Source organism: Salmo salar, chromosome ssa07, assembly GCF_905237065.1.
Source record: "Salmo salar chromosome ssa07, Ssal_v3.1, whole genome shotgun sequence".
Classification (NCBI taxonomy): Eukaryota; Metazoa; Chordata; class Actinopteri; order Salmoniformes; family Salmonidae; genus Salmo; species Salmo salar.
Window position 1 is genome coordinate 11781362 of NC_059448.1, and position 18677 is coordinate 11800038.

General features: G+C 48.1%; 1 protein-coding gene across 4 annotated transcripts in view; it reads left to right on the forward strand.

The window, feature by feature from the left end:
- LOC106608564 (VPS10 domain-containing receptor SorCS2) overlaps window positions 1-18677 on the forward strand; it is a 500590-nt gene that overhangs the window by 462769 nt on the left and 19144 nt on the right. For all 4 annotated transcript variants that reach the window (XM_045721501.1, XM_045721503.1, XM_045721502.1 and 1 more), the window contains exons 10-15: window positions 2004-2150; window positions 3783-3885; window positions 9734-9810; window positions 10088-10179; window positions 13867-13974; window positions 18437-18557. In XM_045721501.1, coding sequence (XP_045577457.1) covers window positions 2004-2150; window positions 3783-3885; window positions 9734-9810; window positions 10088-10179; window positions 13867-13974; window positions 18437-18557 — 648 coding nt within the window. The remainder of the gene's footprint in view (window positions 1-2003; window positions 2151-3782; window positions 3886-9733; window positions 9811-10087; window positions 10180-13866; window positions 13975-18436; window positions 18558-18677) is intronic.

Here is an 18677-nt window from a genome sequence, read left to right on the forward strand (position 1 = left end):
AAGGAGAGGAGAGAGGGTGTATTGCAGGTACAGATAGAGGAAGACAAGACAGACAGAGCAGTACACAGATACAGTAGATACGAGTTTCATAGAGAGAATTACAGAATGAGAGAGAGACGGAGACATCTAGACAGGTTGTTTTAGTCCATATTCCCCTTAGGTAGTCTCTCTTGACCGGATCTGCTGACAAGTGACTCTCCCCTGACCGAGTGGCAATAATAGTTACATTATACAGTGCATTCGGAATGTATTCAGACCCCTTGACTTTTTCCACATTTTGTTATGTTACAACCTTTTTTTCCCGTCATCAAGCTATACACAATACCCCATAATGATGAAGCAAAAAACCTTTTTTTTTTATGTTTGCTAATTTATAAAAAATTAAAAACAGAAACATCACATTTACATAAGTATTCAGACCCTTTACTCAGTACTTTGTTGAAGCACCTTTGGCAGCGATTACAGCATCAAGTCTTCTTGTTTATGACGCTACAAGCTTGGCACACCTGTATTTGGGGAGTTTCTCCCATTCTTTTCTGTAGTTCCTCTCAAGCTCTGTCAGGTTGGATGGGGAGCATCGCTGCACAGCTATTTTCAGGTCTCTCCAGAGATGTTAGATCAGGTTCAAGTCTGGGCTCTGGCTGGGCCACTCAAGGACATTCAGAGACTTGTCCAGAAGCCACTCCTGTGTTGTCTTGGCTGTGTGCTTAGGATCATTTTCCTGTTAGAAGGTGAACCTTCACCCCAGTCTGATGTCCTGAGTACCCTGGAGCAGGTTTTCATCAAGGATCTCTCTGTACTGTGCCTCGTTCATCTTTGCCTCGATCCTGACTAGTCTCCCAGTCCCTGCCGCTAAAAAACAACCCTACAGAATGATGCTGCCACCATCGTGCTTCACCTTAGGGATGGTGCCAGGTTTCCTACAGACGTGACGCTTGGTATTCAGGCCAAAGAGTTAAATCTTGGTTTCATCAGACCAGAGAATGTTGTTTCTCATGGTCTGAGAGTCTTTAGGTGCCTTTTGGCAAACTTCAAGCGGGCTGTCATGTGCCTTTTACTGAGGAGTGGCTTCCGTCTGGGCACTCCACCATAAAGACCTGATTGGTGGAGTGCTGCAGAGATGGTTGTCCTTCTGGAAGATTTTCCCATCTCCACAGAGGAACTCTGGAGCTCTGTCAGAGTGACCATCGAGTTCTTGGTCACCTCCCTGACCAAGGTCATTCTGCCCCGATTGCTTAGTTTGGATCAGGCGGCCAGCTCTAGGAAGAGCCTTGGTGGTTCCAAATTTCTTCCATTTAACAATGATGGAGGCCACTGTATTCTTAGGGACCTTCAATGCTACAGAAATGTTTTGGTACCCTTCCCCAAATCTGTGCCTCGACACAATCCTGTCTCTTTACGGACAATTCCTTCGACCTCATGGCTTTGTTTTTGCTCTGACATTCACTGTCAACTGTGGGACCTTACATAGACAGGTGTGTGCCTTTCCAAATCATGTCCAATCAATTGTATTTACCACAGGTGGACAATGACGTTGTCGAAACATCTCAAGGATGATCAATGGAAACAGGATGGACCTGAGCTCAATTTTGAGTCTCATAGCAAAGGGTCTGAATACTTATGTAAATAAAGTATTTCAGTTTTTTATTTTTTATACATTTGCAAAAATGTATAAAAACCTGTTTTCACTCCATCATTGTTGGGTATTGTGTGTAGACAGATTTTTTAAATCAATTTTAGAATAAGGCTGTAACGTAACAAAATGTGGAAAAAGTCAAGGGGTCTGAATACTTTCCGAAGGCACTGTAGACATATGTGTCTGGAGAACTCTGCTCTGTGTGATTCTGTCTCTGACTAAACAACTTTCTGATCACTGAACAGTCTTTTCTACAAGCCTGTGCTTTTACTATAGCTAGGACCCATACAAACTGACCCCACATCAGTTTTATACCTCACTACAGTATAACACCAGAACTGAGATGTCTGTTGTCATTGCTTTCCAGGTGCGCGGGATCAAGGGGGTCTTCCTGGCCAATCAGAAGGTGGATGGCAAAGTGCGGACTCTCATCACCTATAACAAAGGCCGAGACTGGGAACCGCTAGCCCCGCCCAGTACTGACATGAACGGCAAACCGGTCAACTGCAAATCAGTAAGGAAACTCTGCACTGCCCACATGCAGCAGCTTTATACCATCAATCTGCCGACATGGAAGTGATTACTTCTAGGATGGAAGGCAAGAAGGGTGCAGTTTTAAAGTATTCAATCGGCAAACCGTGGTCTCGTGAACATCTACATGGCTGGGTGTCTGAGTCATTATTAGCCATCGGTCCCTCAGACAGGGAAAGTTTAACCTAACTCCATTTTAGAACACCCATTACTCCTCTCTCGTTTATATCTGCTCCCCGTTTGTGACAGCGACGCCAGCTGACAGGTCCGAGAGACAGCTTTATGTCCTCTGACAACAACACTGTCACCCCCACGGTGTGTCCAAGATGACACAAACACTGCTACTCCATCTAAAAGGCCTGTCGCTAAGCACATTAGAATGATAACGTCTGATGGAATAGAAGGCTGGTGATTGGTACATTTCTGTTAAATGTGGATTCATGTGTGTTGTCTGTGTTTAATCTACTGCTTAATAGTGCTGCAAACAGGCTACTTTTTTTGTTTAGGTTTGAGAGGTCCAGATACAGGTGATTTGATTCAGTGAAGCTGCAACGTGATACCATCTGTACTGGGGTTGAGAGGGCCAGATACAGGCGATTTGATTCAGTGAAGCTGCAACGTGATACCATCTGTACTGGGGTTGAGAGGGCCAGATACAGGCGATTTGATTCAGTGAAGCTGCAACGTGATACCATCTGTACTGGGGTTGAGAGGGCCAGATACAGGCGATTTGATTCAGTGAAGCTGCAACGTGATACCATCTGTACTGGGGTTGAGAGGGCCAGATACAGGCGATTTGATTCAGTGAAGCTGCAACGTGATACCATCTGTACTGGGGTTGAGAGGGCCAGATACAGGCGATTTGATTCAGTGAAGCTGCAACGTGATATCATCTGTACTGGGGCTAGGCCTAGCTGGAGAGGGTGGCTAATGTGTTACTGTCTTAGAGAGAGAGAGAGAGAGAGAGAGAGAGAGAGAGAGACAGAGCAGGAGAGAGAGAGAGAGAGAGAGCAGGAGAGAGAGAGAGCAAGAGAGAGAGAGAGCGAGAGAGAGAGAGAGAGAGAGAGAGAGAGAGAGAGAGAGAGAGCAGGAGAGAGAGAGAGCAGGAGAGAGAGAGAGCAGGAGAGAGAGAGAGAGAGAGAGAGAGAGAGAGAGAGAGAGAGAGAGACAGCAGGAGAGAGAGAGAGAGAGAGACAGAGCAGGAGAGAGAGAGAGAGTGAGAGAGAGAGAGAGCAGGAGAGAGAGCAAGAGAGAGAGAGAGAACAGGAGAGAGAGCAAGAGAGAGAGAGAAGGAGAGAGAGAGAGACAGAGAGAGCAGGAGAGAGAGAGAAAGAGAGCAGGAGAGAGAGCAGGAGAGAGAGCAGGAGCGAGAGCAGGAGAGAGAGCAGGAGAGAGAGCAGGAGAGAGAGCAGGAGAGAGAGAGAGAAGGAGAGAGAGAGAGACAGAGCAGGAGAGAGAGCAGGAGAGAGAGAGAGAGAGAGAGAGAGAGAGAGAGAGATGTGTTACACAGAGTAATAAATTCCAACAGACATTCAGGCCCCATAGTTCACACAACATACAGTACTACCCTTTTAATGTCACATAACTCATGTCAGCTCTCTGTCCCCTCTCCTAGCCTGACTGTCACCTCCACCTCCACCTGCGCTGGGCTGACAACCCCTACGTATCAGGGACCGTCCACACCAAAGACTCCGCCCCCGGACTCATCATGGGCGCAGGTGAGTAACCATGACTACCTCTGCCCCGGCGACAGTGGTCCTTACGTCATTACTGCGGTGGCCATGGTCGCATTGTGACCAATCATTCTGGTTGTTTGGCTTTACGTCACTGCTTCACAGTAATGACTGGGGCTGGTTTACCTAGGAACACAGCATTACTCTCTGTATGTGACACTTCACCAGCACCCTGTGGGGACACTGAGACTGGGAACCCCTACAGTTTCAAATCAAATTGTATTAGTCACATGTAGACCTTACAGTGAAATGCTTACTTACAAGCCCCTAACCAACAATGCAGTTTTAAGAAGACAAAAAGCTATAAGAAATCAACTAGTTTGCTAGTGAACAGGCGTCGGTTCGGCCTTTTAGTCTAAGTAAGCTTTAGACTACTGGTTCTAGTGAGGGATTCCAGCCCCAGTCATTACTGTGAAGGACTGAGGGATTCCAGCCCCAGTCATTACTGTGAAGGACTGAGGGATTCCAGCCCCAGTCGTTACTGTGAAGAACTGAGGGATTCCAGCCCCAGTCATTACTGTGAAGCAGTGAGGGATTCCAGCCCCAGTCATTACTGTGAAGCAGTGAGGGATTCCAGCCCCAGTCATTACTGTGAAGCAGTGAGGGATTCCAGCCCCATTCATTACTGTGAAGTACTGAGGGATTCCAGCCCCAGTCATTACTGTGAAGTACTGAGGGATTCCAGCCCCAGTCGTTACTGTGAAGTACTGAGGGATTCCAGCCCCAGTCATTACTGTGAAGCAGTGAGGGATTCCAGCCCCATTCATTACTGTGAAGTACTGAGGGATTCCAGCCCCAGTCATTACTGTGAAGTACTGAGGGATTCCAGCCCCAGTCATTACTGTGAAGCAGTGAGGGATTCCAGCCCCAGTCCTTACTGTGAAGCACTGAGGGATTCCAGCCCCAGTCGTTACTGTGAAGTACTGAGGGATTCCAGCCCCAGTCATTACTGTGAAGCAGTGAGGGATTCCAGCCCCAGTCATTACTGTGAAGTACTGAGGGATTCCAGCCCCAGTCGTTACTGTGAAGCAGTGAGGGATTCCAGCCCCAGTCATTACTGTGAAGTACTGAGGGATTCCAGCCCCAGTCGTTACTGTGAAGCAGTGAGGGATTCCAGCCCCAGTCATTACTGTGAAGTACTGAGGGATTACAGCCCCAGTCATTACTGTGAAGTACTGAGGGATTCCAGCCCCAGTCATTACTGTGAAGGACCGAGGGATTCCAGCCCCAGTCATTACTGTGAAGTACTGAGGGATTCCAGCCCCAGTCATTACTGTGAAGCAGTGAGGGATTCCAGCCCCAGTCCTTACTGTGAAGGACTGAGGGATTCCAGCCCCAGTCGTTACTGTGAAGTACTGAGGGATTCCAGCCCCAGTCATTACTGTGAAGCAGTGAGGGATTCCAGCCCCAGTCATTACTGTGAAGTACTGAGGGATTCCAGCCCCAGTCGTTACTGTGAAGGACTGAGGGATTCCAGCCCCAGTCATTACTGTGAAGCAGTGAGGGATTCCAGCCCCAGTCCTTACTGTGAAGCACTGAGGGATTCCAGCCCCAGTCGTTACTGTGAAGTACTGAGGGATTCCAGCCCCAGTCATTACTGTGAAGCAGTGAGGGATTCCAGCCCCAGTCATTACTGTGAAGTACTGAGGGATTCCAGCCCCAGTCGTTACTGTGAAGCAGTGAGGGATTCCAGCCCCAGTCATTACTGTGAAGTACTGAGGGATTCCAGCCCCAGTCATTACTGTGAAGTACTGAGGGATTCCAGCCCCAGTCATTACTGTGAAGGACTGAGGGATTCCAGCCCCAGTCATTACTGTGAAGTACTGAGGGATTCCAGCCCCAGTCGTTACTGTGAAGCAGTGAGGGATTCCAGCCCCAGTCGTTACTGTGAAGCAGTGAGGGATTCCAGCCCCAGTCATTACTGTGAAGTACTGAGGGATTCCAGCCCCAGTCATTACTGTGAAGTACTGAGGGATTCCAGCCCCAGTCATTACTGTGAAGCAGTGAGGGATTCCAGCCCCAGTCGTTACTGTGAAGCACTGAGGGATTCCAGCCCCAGTCATTACTGTGAAGCAGTGAGGGATTCCAGCCCCAGTCGTTACTGTGAAGTACTGAGGGATTCCAGCCCCAGTCATTACTGTGAAGCAGTGAGGGATTCCAGCCCCAGTCGTTACTGTGAAGCAGTGAGGGATTCCAGCCCCAGTCATTACTGTGAAGCACTGAGGGATTCCAGCCCCAGTCCTTACTGTGAAGCACTGAGGGATTCCAGCCCCAGTCGTTACTGTGAAGCAGTGAGGGATTCCAGCCCCAGTCATTACTGTGAAGCACTGAGGGATTCCAGCCCCAGTCGTTACTGTGAAGCAGTGAGGGATTCCAGCCCCAGTCATTACTGTGAAGCACTGAGGGATTCCAGCCCCAGTCATTACTGTGAAGAACTGAGGGATTCCAGCCCCAGTCATTACTGTGAAGTACTGAGGGATTCCAGCCCCAGTCGTTACTGTGAAGGACTGAGGGATTCCAGCCCCAGTCATTACTGTGAAGCAGTGAGGGATTCCAGCCCCAGTCATTACTGTGAAGCAGTGAGGGATTCCAGCCCCAGTCCTTACTGTGAAGCACTGAGGGATTCCAGCCCCAGTCGTTACTGTGAAGTACTGAGGGATTCCAGCCCCAGTCATTACTGTGAAGCAGTGAGGGATTCCAGCCCCAGTCATTACTGTGAAGTACTGAGGGATTCCAGCCCCAGTCGTTACTGTGAAGGACTGAGGGATTCCAGCCCCAGTCATTACTGTGAAGCAGTGAGGGATTCCAGCCCCAGTCCTTACTGTGAAGAACTGAGGGATTCCAGCCCCAGTCGTTACTGTGAAGTACTGAGGGATTCCAGCCCCAGTCATTACTGTGAAGCAGTGAGGGATTCCAGCCCCAGTCATTACTGTGAAGTACTGAGGGATTCCAGCCCCAGTCGTTACTGTGAAGCAGTGAGGGATTCCAGCCCCAGTCATTACTGTGAAGTACTGAGGGATTCCAGCCCCAGTCATTACTGTGAAGTACTGAGGGATTCCAGCCCCAGTCATTACTGTGAAGGACTGAGGGATTCCAGCCCCAGTCATTACTGTGAAGTACTGAGGGATTCCAGCCCCAGTCGTTACTGTGAAGCAGTGAGGGATTCCAGCCCCAGTCGTTAATGTGAAGCAGTGAGGGATTCCAGCCCCAGTCATTACTGTGAAGCAGTGAGGGATTCCAGCCCCAGTCATTACTGTGAAGTACTGAGGGATTCCAGCCCCAGTCATTACTGTGAAGCAGTGAGGGATTCCAGCCCCAGTCGTTACTGTGAAGGACTGAGGGATTCCAGCCCCAGTCATTACTGTGAAGCAGTGAGGGATTCCAGCCCCAGTCGTTACTGTGAAGTACTGAGGGATTCCAGCCCCAGTCATTACTGTGAAGCAGTGAGGGATTCCAGCCCCAGTCGTTACTGTGAAGCAGTGAGGGATTCCAGCCCCAGTCATTACTGTGAAGGACTGAGGGATTCCAGCCCCAGTCCTTACTGTGAAGCACTGAGGGATTCCAGCCCCAGTCGTTACTGTGAAGCAGTGAGGGATTCCAGCCCCAGTCATTACTGTGAAGCACTGAGGGATTCCAGCCCCAGTCGTTACTGTGAAGCAGTGAGGGATTCCAGCCCCAGTCATTACTGTGAAGCACTGAGGGATTCCAGCCCCAGTCATTACTGTGAAGAACTGAGGGATTCCAGCCCCAGTCATTACTGTGAAGTACTGAGGGATTCCAGCCCCAGTCGTTACTGTGAAGGACTGAGGGATTCCAGCCCCAGTCATTACTGTGAAGCAGTGAGGGATTCCAGCCCCAGTCCTTACTGTGAAGCACTGAGGGATTCCAGCCCCAGTCGTTACTGTGAAGTACTGAGGGATTCCAGCCCCAGTCATTACTGTGAAGCAGTGAGGGATTCCAGCCCCAGTCATTACTGTGAAGTACTGAGGGATTCCAGCCCCAGTCGTTACTGTGAAGCAGTGAGGGATTCCAGCCCCAGTCATTACTGTGAAGTACTGAGGGATTCCAGCCCCAGTCATTACTGTGAAGTACTGAGGGATTCCAGCCCCAGTCATTACTGTGAAGGACTGAGGGATTCCAGCCCCAGTCATTACTGTGAAGTACTGAGGGATTCCAGCCCCAGTCGTTACTGTGAAGCAGTGAGGGATTCCAGCCCCAGTCGTTACTGTGAAGCAGTGAGGGATTCCAGCCCCAGTCATTACTGTGAAGCAGTGAGGGATTCCAGCCCCAGTCATTACTGTGAAGTACTGAGGGATTCCAGCCCCAGTCGTTACTGTGAAGCAGTGAGGGATTCCAGCCCCAGTCATTACTGTGAAGCAGTGAGGGATTCCAGCCCCAGTCATTACTGTGAAGTACTGAGGGATTCCAGCCCCAGTCATTACTGTGAAGCAGTGAGGGATTCCAGCCCCAGTCGTTACTGTGAAGCACTGAGGGATTCCAGCCCCAGTCATTACTGTGAAGCAGTGAGGGATTCCAGCCCCAGTCGTTACTGTGAAGTACTGAGGGATTCCAGCCCCAGTCATTACTGTGAAGCAGTGAGGGATTCCAGCCCCAGTCGTTACTGTGAAGCAGTGAGGGATTCCAGCCCCAGTCATTACTGTGAAGCACTGAGGGATTCCAGCCCCAGTCCTTACTGTGAAGCACTGAGGGATTCCAGCCCCAGTCGTTACTGTGAAGCAGTGAGGGATTCCAGCCCCAGTCATTACTGTGAAGCACTGAGGGATTCCAGCCCCAGTCGTTACTGTGAAGCAGTGAGGGATTCCAGCCCCAGTCATTACTGTGAAGCACTGAGGGATTCCAGCCCCAGTCATTACTGTGAAGAACTGAGGGATTCCAGCCCCAGTCGTTACTGTGAAGCAGTGAGGGATTCCAGCCCCAGTCATTACTGTGAAGCACTGAGGGATTCCAGCCCCAGTCGTTACTGTGAAGCACTGAGGGATTCCAGCCCCAGTCGTTACTGTGAAGCAGTGAGGGATTCACAATAATACAATAAACAAGTCAATGATACAGTAGAAAAAAAGAAAGTCTATATACAGTGTGTGCAAAAGGCATAGGAGCGAATAATTACAATTTAGCAGATTAACACTGGAGTGATAAATGAGCATATGATGATGTGCAAGTAGAAATATAATGCAGGCTTACGCCAGGCAGACACAGTGGGGGAAGACCAGCAGCGGAGCCCACTATCCACCTAAACCTTCTCAGACCGCTCTATTGTTGACAGTGCCACTCCTCTAGACAACCTGGATTTACCCTAGAAAGGTAGTGCCTTAGAGGAATGGGAGATACAGTGCCAAAGCACTCCAACCCCAGAGAAGAGTTCACTCAGTCACTGCTGCTTTTATTTATTGAATACTTAGCATTTCTGTTCGGGCAGCCCTGGAGGAGGAGAGTCAGAGTCCTGAGTGAAGGGGATAAGTGGGCTGCCTCATCCTCTGAGTGAGAACGAGCTGCCATGCCAACCCTCACTTCTGCCCTCCTCTTTTCCCTCGTTCCCGCTGTTAAGAACGAGAGGAAAATTATCTGAAATGATTTGTCGGTACAGGAGGCTTTGATCCAAGGCTTTTGAGCCTACTCCTCCCTCACTGGTCTCTCTCTCTATCTCTCCCTTCATCTCTCTCTCTCTCTCTCTCCCTTCATCTCTCTCCCTCTCTCTCTCTCTCTCTCTCTCTCTCTCTCTCCCTTCATCTCTCCCTTCATCTCTCTCTCTCTCTCTCTCTCTCTCTCTCTCTCTCTCTCTCTCTCTCTCTCTCTCTCTCTCTCACTCTTTCAGGTAACTTGGGTTCCCAGCTGGTGGAGTTTAAAGAAGAGATGTACATCACCTTTGACTGTGGGAAGACCTGGAGGCAGGTAAGTCTCAGTCTCTCTCTATCCCCTCTTTTCTCCACTCTTCTGAAAAGGAGAGATGGGATAATTAACTGTGGAAGAGGAGGGCATTCAAATGTGTTTGTCCGCTGAAAAAACGTTCAGCCTACAGTGTTCAACTTTTTCGAGACGTTTTCTGCTCTTCTTCTATGTGTCCTATTCATGTACTGTAATCCTTTTCATTTCTTGCAGTCATCATCTTACTAACTTTCCACTTCCTGTCTCTTTCATAATTTCCTGCAATTCTCCTTCCTGTTTTCAGGTGTTTGAGGAGGAGCATCACATCCTGTACCTGGACCATGGAGGGGTCATCGTTGCCATCAAAGACACCTCCATCCCTCTCAAAATACTCAAGTAAGCTCCTCTAACTGTCAACAAAATAGTCAAGTAAGCACCTGTAACCATCAACCAAATACTCAAGTAGGCTCATCAAACTGTCAACAAAATACTCAAGTAGGCTCATCAAACTGTCAACAAAATACTCAAGTAGGCTCATCAAACTGTCAACAAAATACTCAAGTAGGCTCCTCTAACTGTCAACAAAATACTCCATAACTCCAATACTCACAACACATAATATAAAAAATGGGAGCCACCAATGATATGACCTTCAAAACAGACACCTGAACAAGACTAGGTCTTTCCTGTGGATCATATCTCTTCCTAGAGATTGTATCTCAACGAAGCCATGACCTTGATAAATGACGGTTCAATTAAAAAGATAGAACAAAAAACTGTCAGTAATGACAACCAATCCTTATTATCGACTCTTATACGCTGATGACCTTCGTCTCACCCGCCTCGTCAGCATCAGAAAGATCGTGTCTTCATCTTTTCGACTTTATCCCCACTTCACTTCCTAAACCCAATGCACTGCCTTTGGACTAGGCTATAGTAGATATCTTCAGGCAAGAGTGAGAGAGCGTTTCAGAAAGCTTTGGTGTTTATGAGACACCTGCCACAATCAGTGTCTGTGCTCTGTGTGACCAGTATTTAAGGGTAAACTCTCTCCTCGTGCCCATATGAGAGACAGACAGACGAGAGAGAGAGAGAGAGAGAGAGAGAGACAGAGAGAGAGGGAGAGAGAGAGAGAGAGAGAGAGAGAGAGACATGTCGCTCATCTCTGTTAGTCAAGAGCCCTCCGACGTTCCTTCAACCAAAAAGAGAGCCCTCTTCAAGTCCAAAATCCACATCCTCAAACGAGACGTTTTTCTCCCCTTCTCAGAAGTGCACATACATGTATGTAGATCACAGAGATTCACTTTCGTTTAGGGGCCCCTTGGAAAGCAAAAGAACCCAACTCAAGGATGCCCCGTGCCAATATTCTGACTTCACTTCACACACACTTGTTAGCTAATTCCTGTCTCTGGATCACTCTAACACAAATAGCAGCGGGTTGCTTTGGGTTTGCTCATGTATTATCCCACCGCTGCCATGTTTCTTTTAATAATGTAAAAACGTAACATTCTCAGAGGTGAGATGCCAAAATAAGACATGTAGGCTTTTACATAATAATGTGTACATTCAGAAGTACATCTGTACATATTCTAATGCAGCCATGTTTTGCTTATTCAGAGTACATATGAAATATGGATTACATGCAGATTGGTGTTAGAGAAAGCTGTGGTGTACATTCATTCATCACAAATTCACACTTGTGTGTTATTAAAAGATTAGACTGCAGCAAAGGATTCCACTGTGTCCTCGCGGTAAGTTCATCTTTAAACATGTTCTTAAGAGTGTTATGGAGGAAGAAAGAACGAGGGAATGAGAAAAAGAAAGAGAGAGAGATATAATGAGACAGACAACAACAAACTTCCCTCTGGCTGATTCTCTCTGTATACAGTATTGGAATGCCTGTCTCTCTCATACTCCGTGTATATTATCTAATCTGTCTCTCTAGTGTGTTTCTCGAGTTATACTCAAGGCTTGTAAGCACATGATTAATTGCATAGCCTGCAGACATGGGTGTGCTTCTCAATCCCACGTTGATTCCTTTCCAATACACAACCATACTTATGTAACCCTGTTGATTCCGGGAGCCATAACCACAGGAGGTTAATTCGAGCTAGCGGTTAGCTTTGTGTACTTTATCCTCTAATTTTAAAGTCCTTGCTTTGGTAAACATTAGCGTGTGCGTCTGGTGGCGTGTTTGAAGACAAACCCACGCCGAAACAGCCCGGTGACTTGTGGTCCAGATGTGGACATGCCCATTCCAGGTCACGGTTCAGTCGTGGTTGGAGATAATCTGACCTCTCACGGCATGTATGACCGCATACAACCTTCTAGACAGGAGCCTTACTCATTATGAAGGGTCTTTTGAGCCTCTTTCCAAGATGGCCGTTCTATTAAAGCCCATAGAACTGTAAGTCATGTATGACCGCATACAACCTAGCAGGGCACCCTACCAATATGGAGACTCACTTCTTCCAAGATTCTTAGAAAGAACTTAAGGTCAGTAGACATCTACACTGCTCAAAAAAATAAAGGGAACACTTAAACAACACAATGTAACTCCAAGTCAATCACACTTCTGTGAAATCAAGGTGTCCACTTAGGAAGCAACACTGATTGACAATAAATTTCACATGCTGTTGTGCAAATGGAATAGACAACAGGTGGAAATTATAGGCAATAAGCAAGACACCCCCAATAAAGGAGTGGTTCTGCAGGTGGTGACCACAGACCACTTCTCAGTTCCTATGCTTCCTGGCTGATGTTTTGTTCACTTTTGAATGCTGGCGGTGCTTTCTAGTGGTAGCATGAGACGGAGTCTACAACCCACACAAGTGGCTCAGGTAGTGCAGCTCATCCAGGATGGCACATCAATGCGAGCTGTGGCAAGAAGGTTTGCTATGTCTGTCAGCGTAGTGTCCAGAGCATGGAGGCGCTACCAGGAGACAGGCCAGTACATCAGGAGACGTGGGGGAGGCCGTAGGAGGGCAACAACCCAGCAGCAGGACCACTACCTCCTCCTTTGTGCAAGGAGGAGCAGGAGGAGCACTGCCAGAGCCCTGCAAAATGACCTCCAGCAGGCCACAAATGTGCATGTGTCTGCTCAAACGGTCAGAAACAGACTCCATGAGGGTGGTATGAGGGCCCGACGTCCACAGGTGGGGGTTGTGCTTACAGCCCAACACCGTGCAGGACGTTTGGCATTTGCCAGAGAACACCAAGATTGGCAAATTTGCCACTGGCGCCCTGTGCTCTTCACAGATGAAAGCAGGTTCACACTGAGCACATGTGACAGACGTCACAGAGTCTGGAGACGCCGTGGAGAACGTTCTGCTGCCTGCAACATCCTCCAGCATGACCGGTTTGGCGGTGGGTCAGTCATGGTGTGGGGTGGCATTTCTTTGGGGGGCCGCACAGCCCTCCATGTGCTCGCCAGAGGTAGCTTGACTGCCATTAGGTACCGAGATGAGATCCTCAGACCCCTTGTGAGACCATATGCTGGTGTGGTTGGCCCTGGGTTCCTCCTAATGCAAGACAATGCTAGACCTCATGTGGCTGGAGTGTGTCAGCAGTTCCTGCAAGAGGAAGGCATTGATGCTATGGACTGGCCCACCCGTTCCCCAGACCTGAATCCAATTGAGCACATCTGGGACATCATGTCTCGCTCCATCCACCAACGCCTGTAGTGTGGTTTTCCACTTTCATTTTGAGTGTGACTCCAAATCCAGACCTCCATGGGTTGATAAATTGGATTTCCATTGATTATTTTTGTGTGATTTTGTTGTCAGCACATTCAACTATGTAAAGAAAAAAGTATTTAATAAGATTATTTCATTCATTCAGATCTAGGATGTGTTATTTTAGTGTTCCCTTTATTTTTTTGAGCAGTATAGTTGTGTAGTTAAATCGATAGTTCTGATAGTTATCGATGCATAGTTTTTTTGTGTGACGGCATTACATCCTGCTAGTCAGGAACCCTACTAATATAGAGGTTAATTTCTACCTCATCCAAGATGGCCGCTTGCTGAAAAGAGCCTATATACTTCCATATAGTGGATGTGATTGTGTTGATGTTTTTCCCCCCAGGTTCAGTATTGATGAGGGACGCACCTGGACCATCCACAACTTCACAAGCACCTCAGTGTTCGTGGACGGACTTTTGAGCGAGCCGGGAGATGAGACGTTGGTCATGACGTGAGTGTGCCCTAGAATCTTCCATAATCGTCTATGGAGCTATATACAGTCGTTTGGAAAGGGAATTATGAGATTTGCAGTCTGAGAATAGGCCCCATTTCAAGGGCACCTCTTCTCCAAAGCTCTGCCATTGGTTTAATGCAACTCTCTCAACTAGTAACAAAGTAATTGATTGGTTTCTTAACACTATCACTTCAACATTGCTGTGTCTGATTGGCTTGAGCCTAATCTTCAGATGAAATGGCCAGGCGATGATTCACCCAGGAGATATTGAGAATTGATCCTGCAGTCTCAGTGACATCTCCTGCTGCTTAGCTCACACTCCCAGCCTGCTCTCCATGCCTAAGTCCTGGCTCCTCTGCTTGCAAATAAGGGGCTTAGGGAAGGAATATGGATCAGCTGCCTCTCCAGGACTCGTATTTTGCTCCAGCAGGGATTTCTCATCTCAAATTCACTCTCCATTAGGTGGAGTGGGGCGCCCAATTTTACTTTTTTTTATGACACGGTCGTTTCCTCCATGATTTTCTTGAGGGGTTGATTAGCCTAGTGAGGAAGATGATGGTAAATGTGGAGAGAACAGTTCTTCTTTCTCTCTCTCTCTCTCTCTCTCTCTCTCTCTCTCTTTCTCTCTCTCTCTCCATCTATTTTTCCATCTCTCCCCCTCATCTAATCATCTCCTGTGAATTGGCTGGAGTGAGAGTAGAGGCACATAAACTCTGAATTGTGGCCCTAGTGGGGAGATGAGAACAGGGTTTCATTTGAGCAAAGATGGTGGAGGGAGGAGTAACAGAGGTGGTGGTGGTGGAGGGAGGAGTAACAGAGATGGTGGTGGAAGGGGGGAGGAGTAACAGAGGTGGTGGTGGTGGAGGGGGGTGTAACAGAGGTGGTGGTGGTGGAGGGGGTGTAACAGAGATGGTGGTGGTGGAGGGGGTGTAACAGAGAAGGTGGTGGTGGAGGGGGTGTAACAGAGGTGGTGGTGGTGGAGGGGGGTGTAACAGAGGTGGTGGTGGTGGAGGGGGTGTAACAGAGGTGGTGGTGGTGGAGGGGGGGTGTAACAGAGGTGGTGGTGGTGGAGGGGGGTGTAACAGAGGTGGTGGTGGTGGAGGGGGGTGTAACAGAGGTGGTGGTGGTGGAGGGGGGTGTAACAGAGGTGGTGGTGGTGGAGGGGGTGTAACAGAGGTGGTGGTGGTGGAGGGGGTGTAACAGAGGTGGTGGTGGTGGAGGGGGTGTAACAGAGATGGTGGTGGAGGGGGTGTAACAGAGGTGGTGGTGGTGGAGGGGGGTGTAACAGAGGTGGTGGTGGTGGAGGGGGTGTAACAGAGATGGTGGTGGAGGGGGTGTAACAGAGGTGGTGGTGGTGGAGGGGGGTGTAACAGAGGTGGTGGTGGTGGAGGGGGGTGTAACAGAGGTGGTGGTGGTGGAGGGGGTGTAACAGAGGTGGTGGTGGTGGAGGGGGGTGTAACAGAGGTGGTGGTGGAGGGGGGTGTAACAGAGGTGGTGGTGGTGGAGGGGGTGTAACAGAGGTGGTGGTGGTGGAGGGGGTGTAACAGAGATGGTGGTGGTGGAGGGGGGTGTAACAGAGATGGTGGTGGAGGGGGGTGTAACAGAGATGGTGGTGGAGGGGGGTGTAACAGAGGTGGTGGTGGTGGAGGGGGTGTAACAGAGATGGTGGTGGAGGGGGGTGTAACAGAGATGGTGGTGGAGGGGGTGTAACAGAGGTGGTGGTGGTGGAGGGGGTGTAACAGAGGTGGTGGTGGTGGAGGGGGGTGTAACAGAGGTGGTGGTGGTGGAGGGGGGTGTAACAGAGGTGGTGGTGGTGGAGGGGGTGTAACAGAGGTGGTGGTGGTGGAGGGGGGTGTAACAGAGGTGGTGGTGGTGGAGGGGGTGTAACAGAGGTGGTGGTGGAGGAGGGGGGTGTAACAGAGGTGGTGGTGGTGGAGGGGAGTGTAACAGAGGTGTTGGTGGTGGAGGGGGCAGGTGTAACAGAGGTGGTGGTGGTGGAGGGGGGTGTAGAGAGAGGACACAATCCTGAAATAACAGAACAACATTAGCAGCAAGGACAGGCTGGAAGGGAAAGAGTCCTCTTCACATACTAATGACAAGAGCCTTGGGAGGTCAAAACTGTGACTTGTCACATGCCAGATAAACAGAGAGAGAGAGAGTGGGGGGGGGAAAAATAACACAGCAGCATCTTATTTATGGGCTGACATCCACCATTCACAATAGAAAGTAATTTGCTGCCTATTAGAATGGGTTAAATCCTATTAGAATGGGTTAAATCCTATTAGAATGGGTTAAATCCTATTAGAATGGGTTAAATCCTGTTAGAATGGGTTAAATCCTATTAGAATGGGTTAAATCCTGTTAGAATGGGTTAAATCCTATTAGAATGGGTTAAATCCTGTTAGAATGGGTTAAATCCTGTTAGAATGGGTTAAATCCTATTAGAATGGGTTAAAACCTGTTAGAATGGGTTAAATCCTATTAGAATGGGTTAAATCCTATTAGAATGGGTTAAATCCTGTTAGAATGGGTTAAATCCTGTTAGAATGGGTTAAATCCTGTTAGAATGGGTTAAATCCTGTTAGAATGGGTTAAATCCTGTTAGAATGGGTTTTTATTTCACCTTTATTTAACCAGGTAGGCTAGTTGAGAACAAGTTCTCTTTTACAACTGCAACCTGGCCAAGATAAAGCAAAGCAGTGCGACATAAACAACAACACAGAGTTACACATGGAATAAACAAGCGTACACTCTAACACAATAGGGGGAAAAAAGTATATATACAGTATGTGCAAATGGCGTGAGGAGGTAAGGCAATAAATAGGCCATAGTAGCAAAGTAATTACAATTTAGCAGATTAACACTGGAGTGATAGATGAGCAGACGATGGTGTGTAAGTAGTGATACTGGTGTGCAAAAGAGCAGAAAAGTAAATAAAAACAATATGGGGATGAGGTAGGTAGATTGGGTGGGCTATTTACAGATGGGCTGGGTACAGCTGCAGCGATCGGTTAGCTGCTCAGATAGCTGATGTTTAAAGTTAGTGAGGGAAATATAAGTCTCCAGCTTCAGCGATTTTTGCAATTCGTTCCAGTCACTGGCAGCAGAGAACTGGAAGGAAAGGCGGCCAAAGGAGGTATTGGCTTTGGGGATGATCAGTGAGATATACCTGCTGGAGCGTGTGCTACGGGTGGCTGTTATCGTGACCAGTGAGCTGAGATAAGGTGGGGCTTTACCTAGCATAGACTTATAGATGACCTGGAGCCAGTGGGTCTGGCGACAACTATGTAGTGAGGGCCAGCCAACGAGAGCATACAGGTCGCAGTGGTGGGTGGTATAAGGCGCTTTGGTAACAAAACAGATGGCAATGTGATAGACTACATCCAATTTGCTGAATAGAGTACATTTCATTTACATTTCAGTCATTCAGCAGACACTCTTATCCAGAGCGACTTACAGTAGTGAATGCATACATTTCATGCATTTTTATTTGTACTGGCCCCCCGTGGGAATCGAACCCACAACCCTGGCATTGCACACACCATGCTGGCGTTGCACACACACACACACACACACACACACACACACACACACACACACACACACACACACACACAGAGAGAGAGAGAGAGACACTCCTGCATTGGAAGCTATTTTGTAGATGACGTCGAGGATCGGTAGGATAGTCAGTTTTACTAGGGTAAGTTTGGCGGCATGAGTGAAGGAGGCTTTGTTGCGAAATAGAAAGCCGATTCTAGATTTGATTTTGGATTGGAGATGTTTGATATGAGTCTGGAAGGAGAGTTTACAGTCTAACCAGACACCCAGGTTACATTCAATTGTCGCATACTTAACACAACTGCTGACATGTTTTCACATCAATTTGTTCCTTAAAGAGCATGCTCTCACAGACAGACTTGGAATTGGTCCATTTTTAATACATAAGTACATTTTTGTATTTCCTCCTTTTTACTCAATGGTATATCGCCACCTAGTGGAGATACATTGTACAACTCAATTTGATCTTTTATCATTCTGTGCTTTTATGAATGCCTTTGAGTTTCTAAAAACACATTAACGCCAAGCCAATCTTATGTGCAGAGCAGTCAATGGCTTTGAAGGCCCTCATAATTTAAAGGGGCATCTGTGTGTTTAATATGCTAAGTATGGACTATAGAAAGGTGTAGTTTCCAGGAGCCCTTAAGTGGATCCCTACTCATTAGTGCTGATGAAAAGAGTGTGGCTGGAGTGCTGTCATGTTTCAGACTGCCTTGTTCCTAACAGAGGGAGGGGGTTGGCTGAGACTGTGGACAGTGGATATGGTACAGGAGTCACGTCTCACGTCTTTATGAAGAAACATCTACAGTTTTCTGAGACAGTAGACAGGAAACAGACATCAAAGTGATGATAATATGATCATATTAGATCTGTATTTCTCCTGCGCGTCTCTCCCCTCCAGGGTGTTCGGTCACATCAGCTATCGGTCAGACTGGGAGCTGGTCAAGGTGGACTTCAGACAGTCATTCCCCAGACAGTGTACAGAGGGAGACTACGACTCCTGGAAACTCACAGATCTGCAGGTACTCAACACACACACACACACACACACACACACACACACACACACACACACACACACACACACACACACACTCACTCCTGTGTCTTTGTAAAAATGTTGTGTGTATCCTGCACCTTTA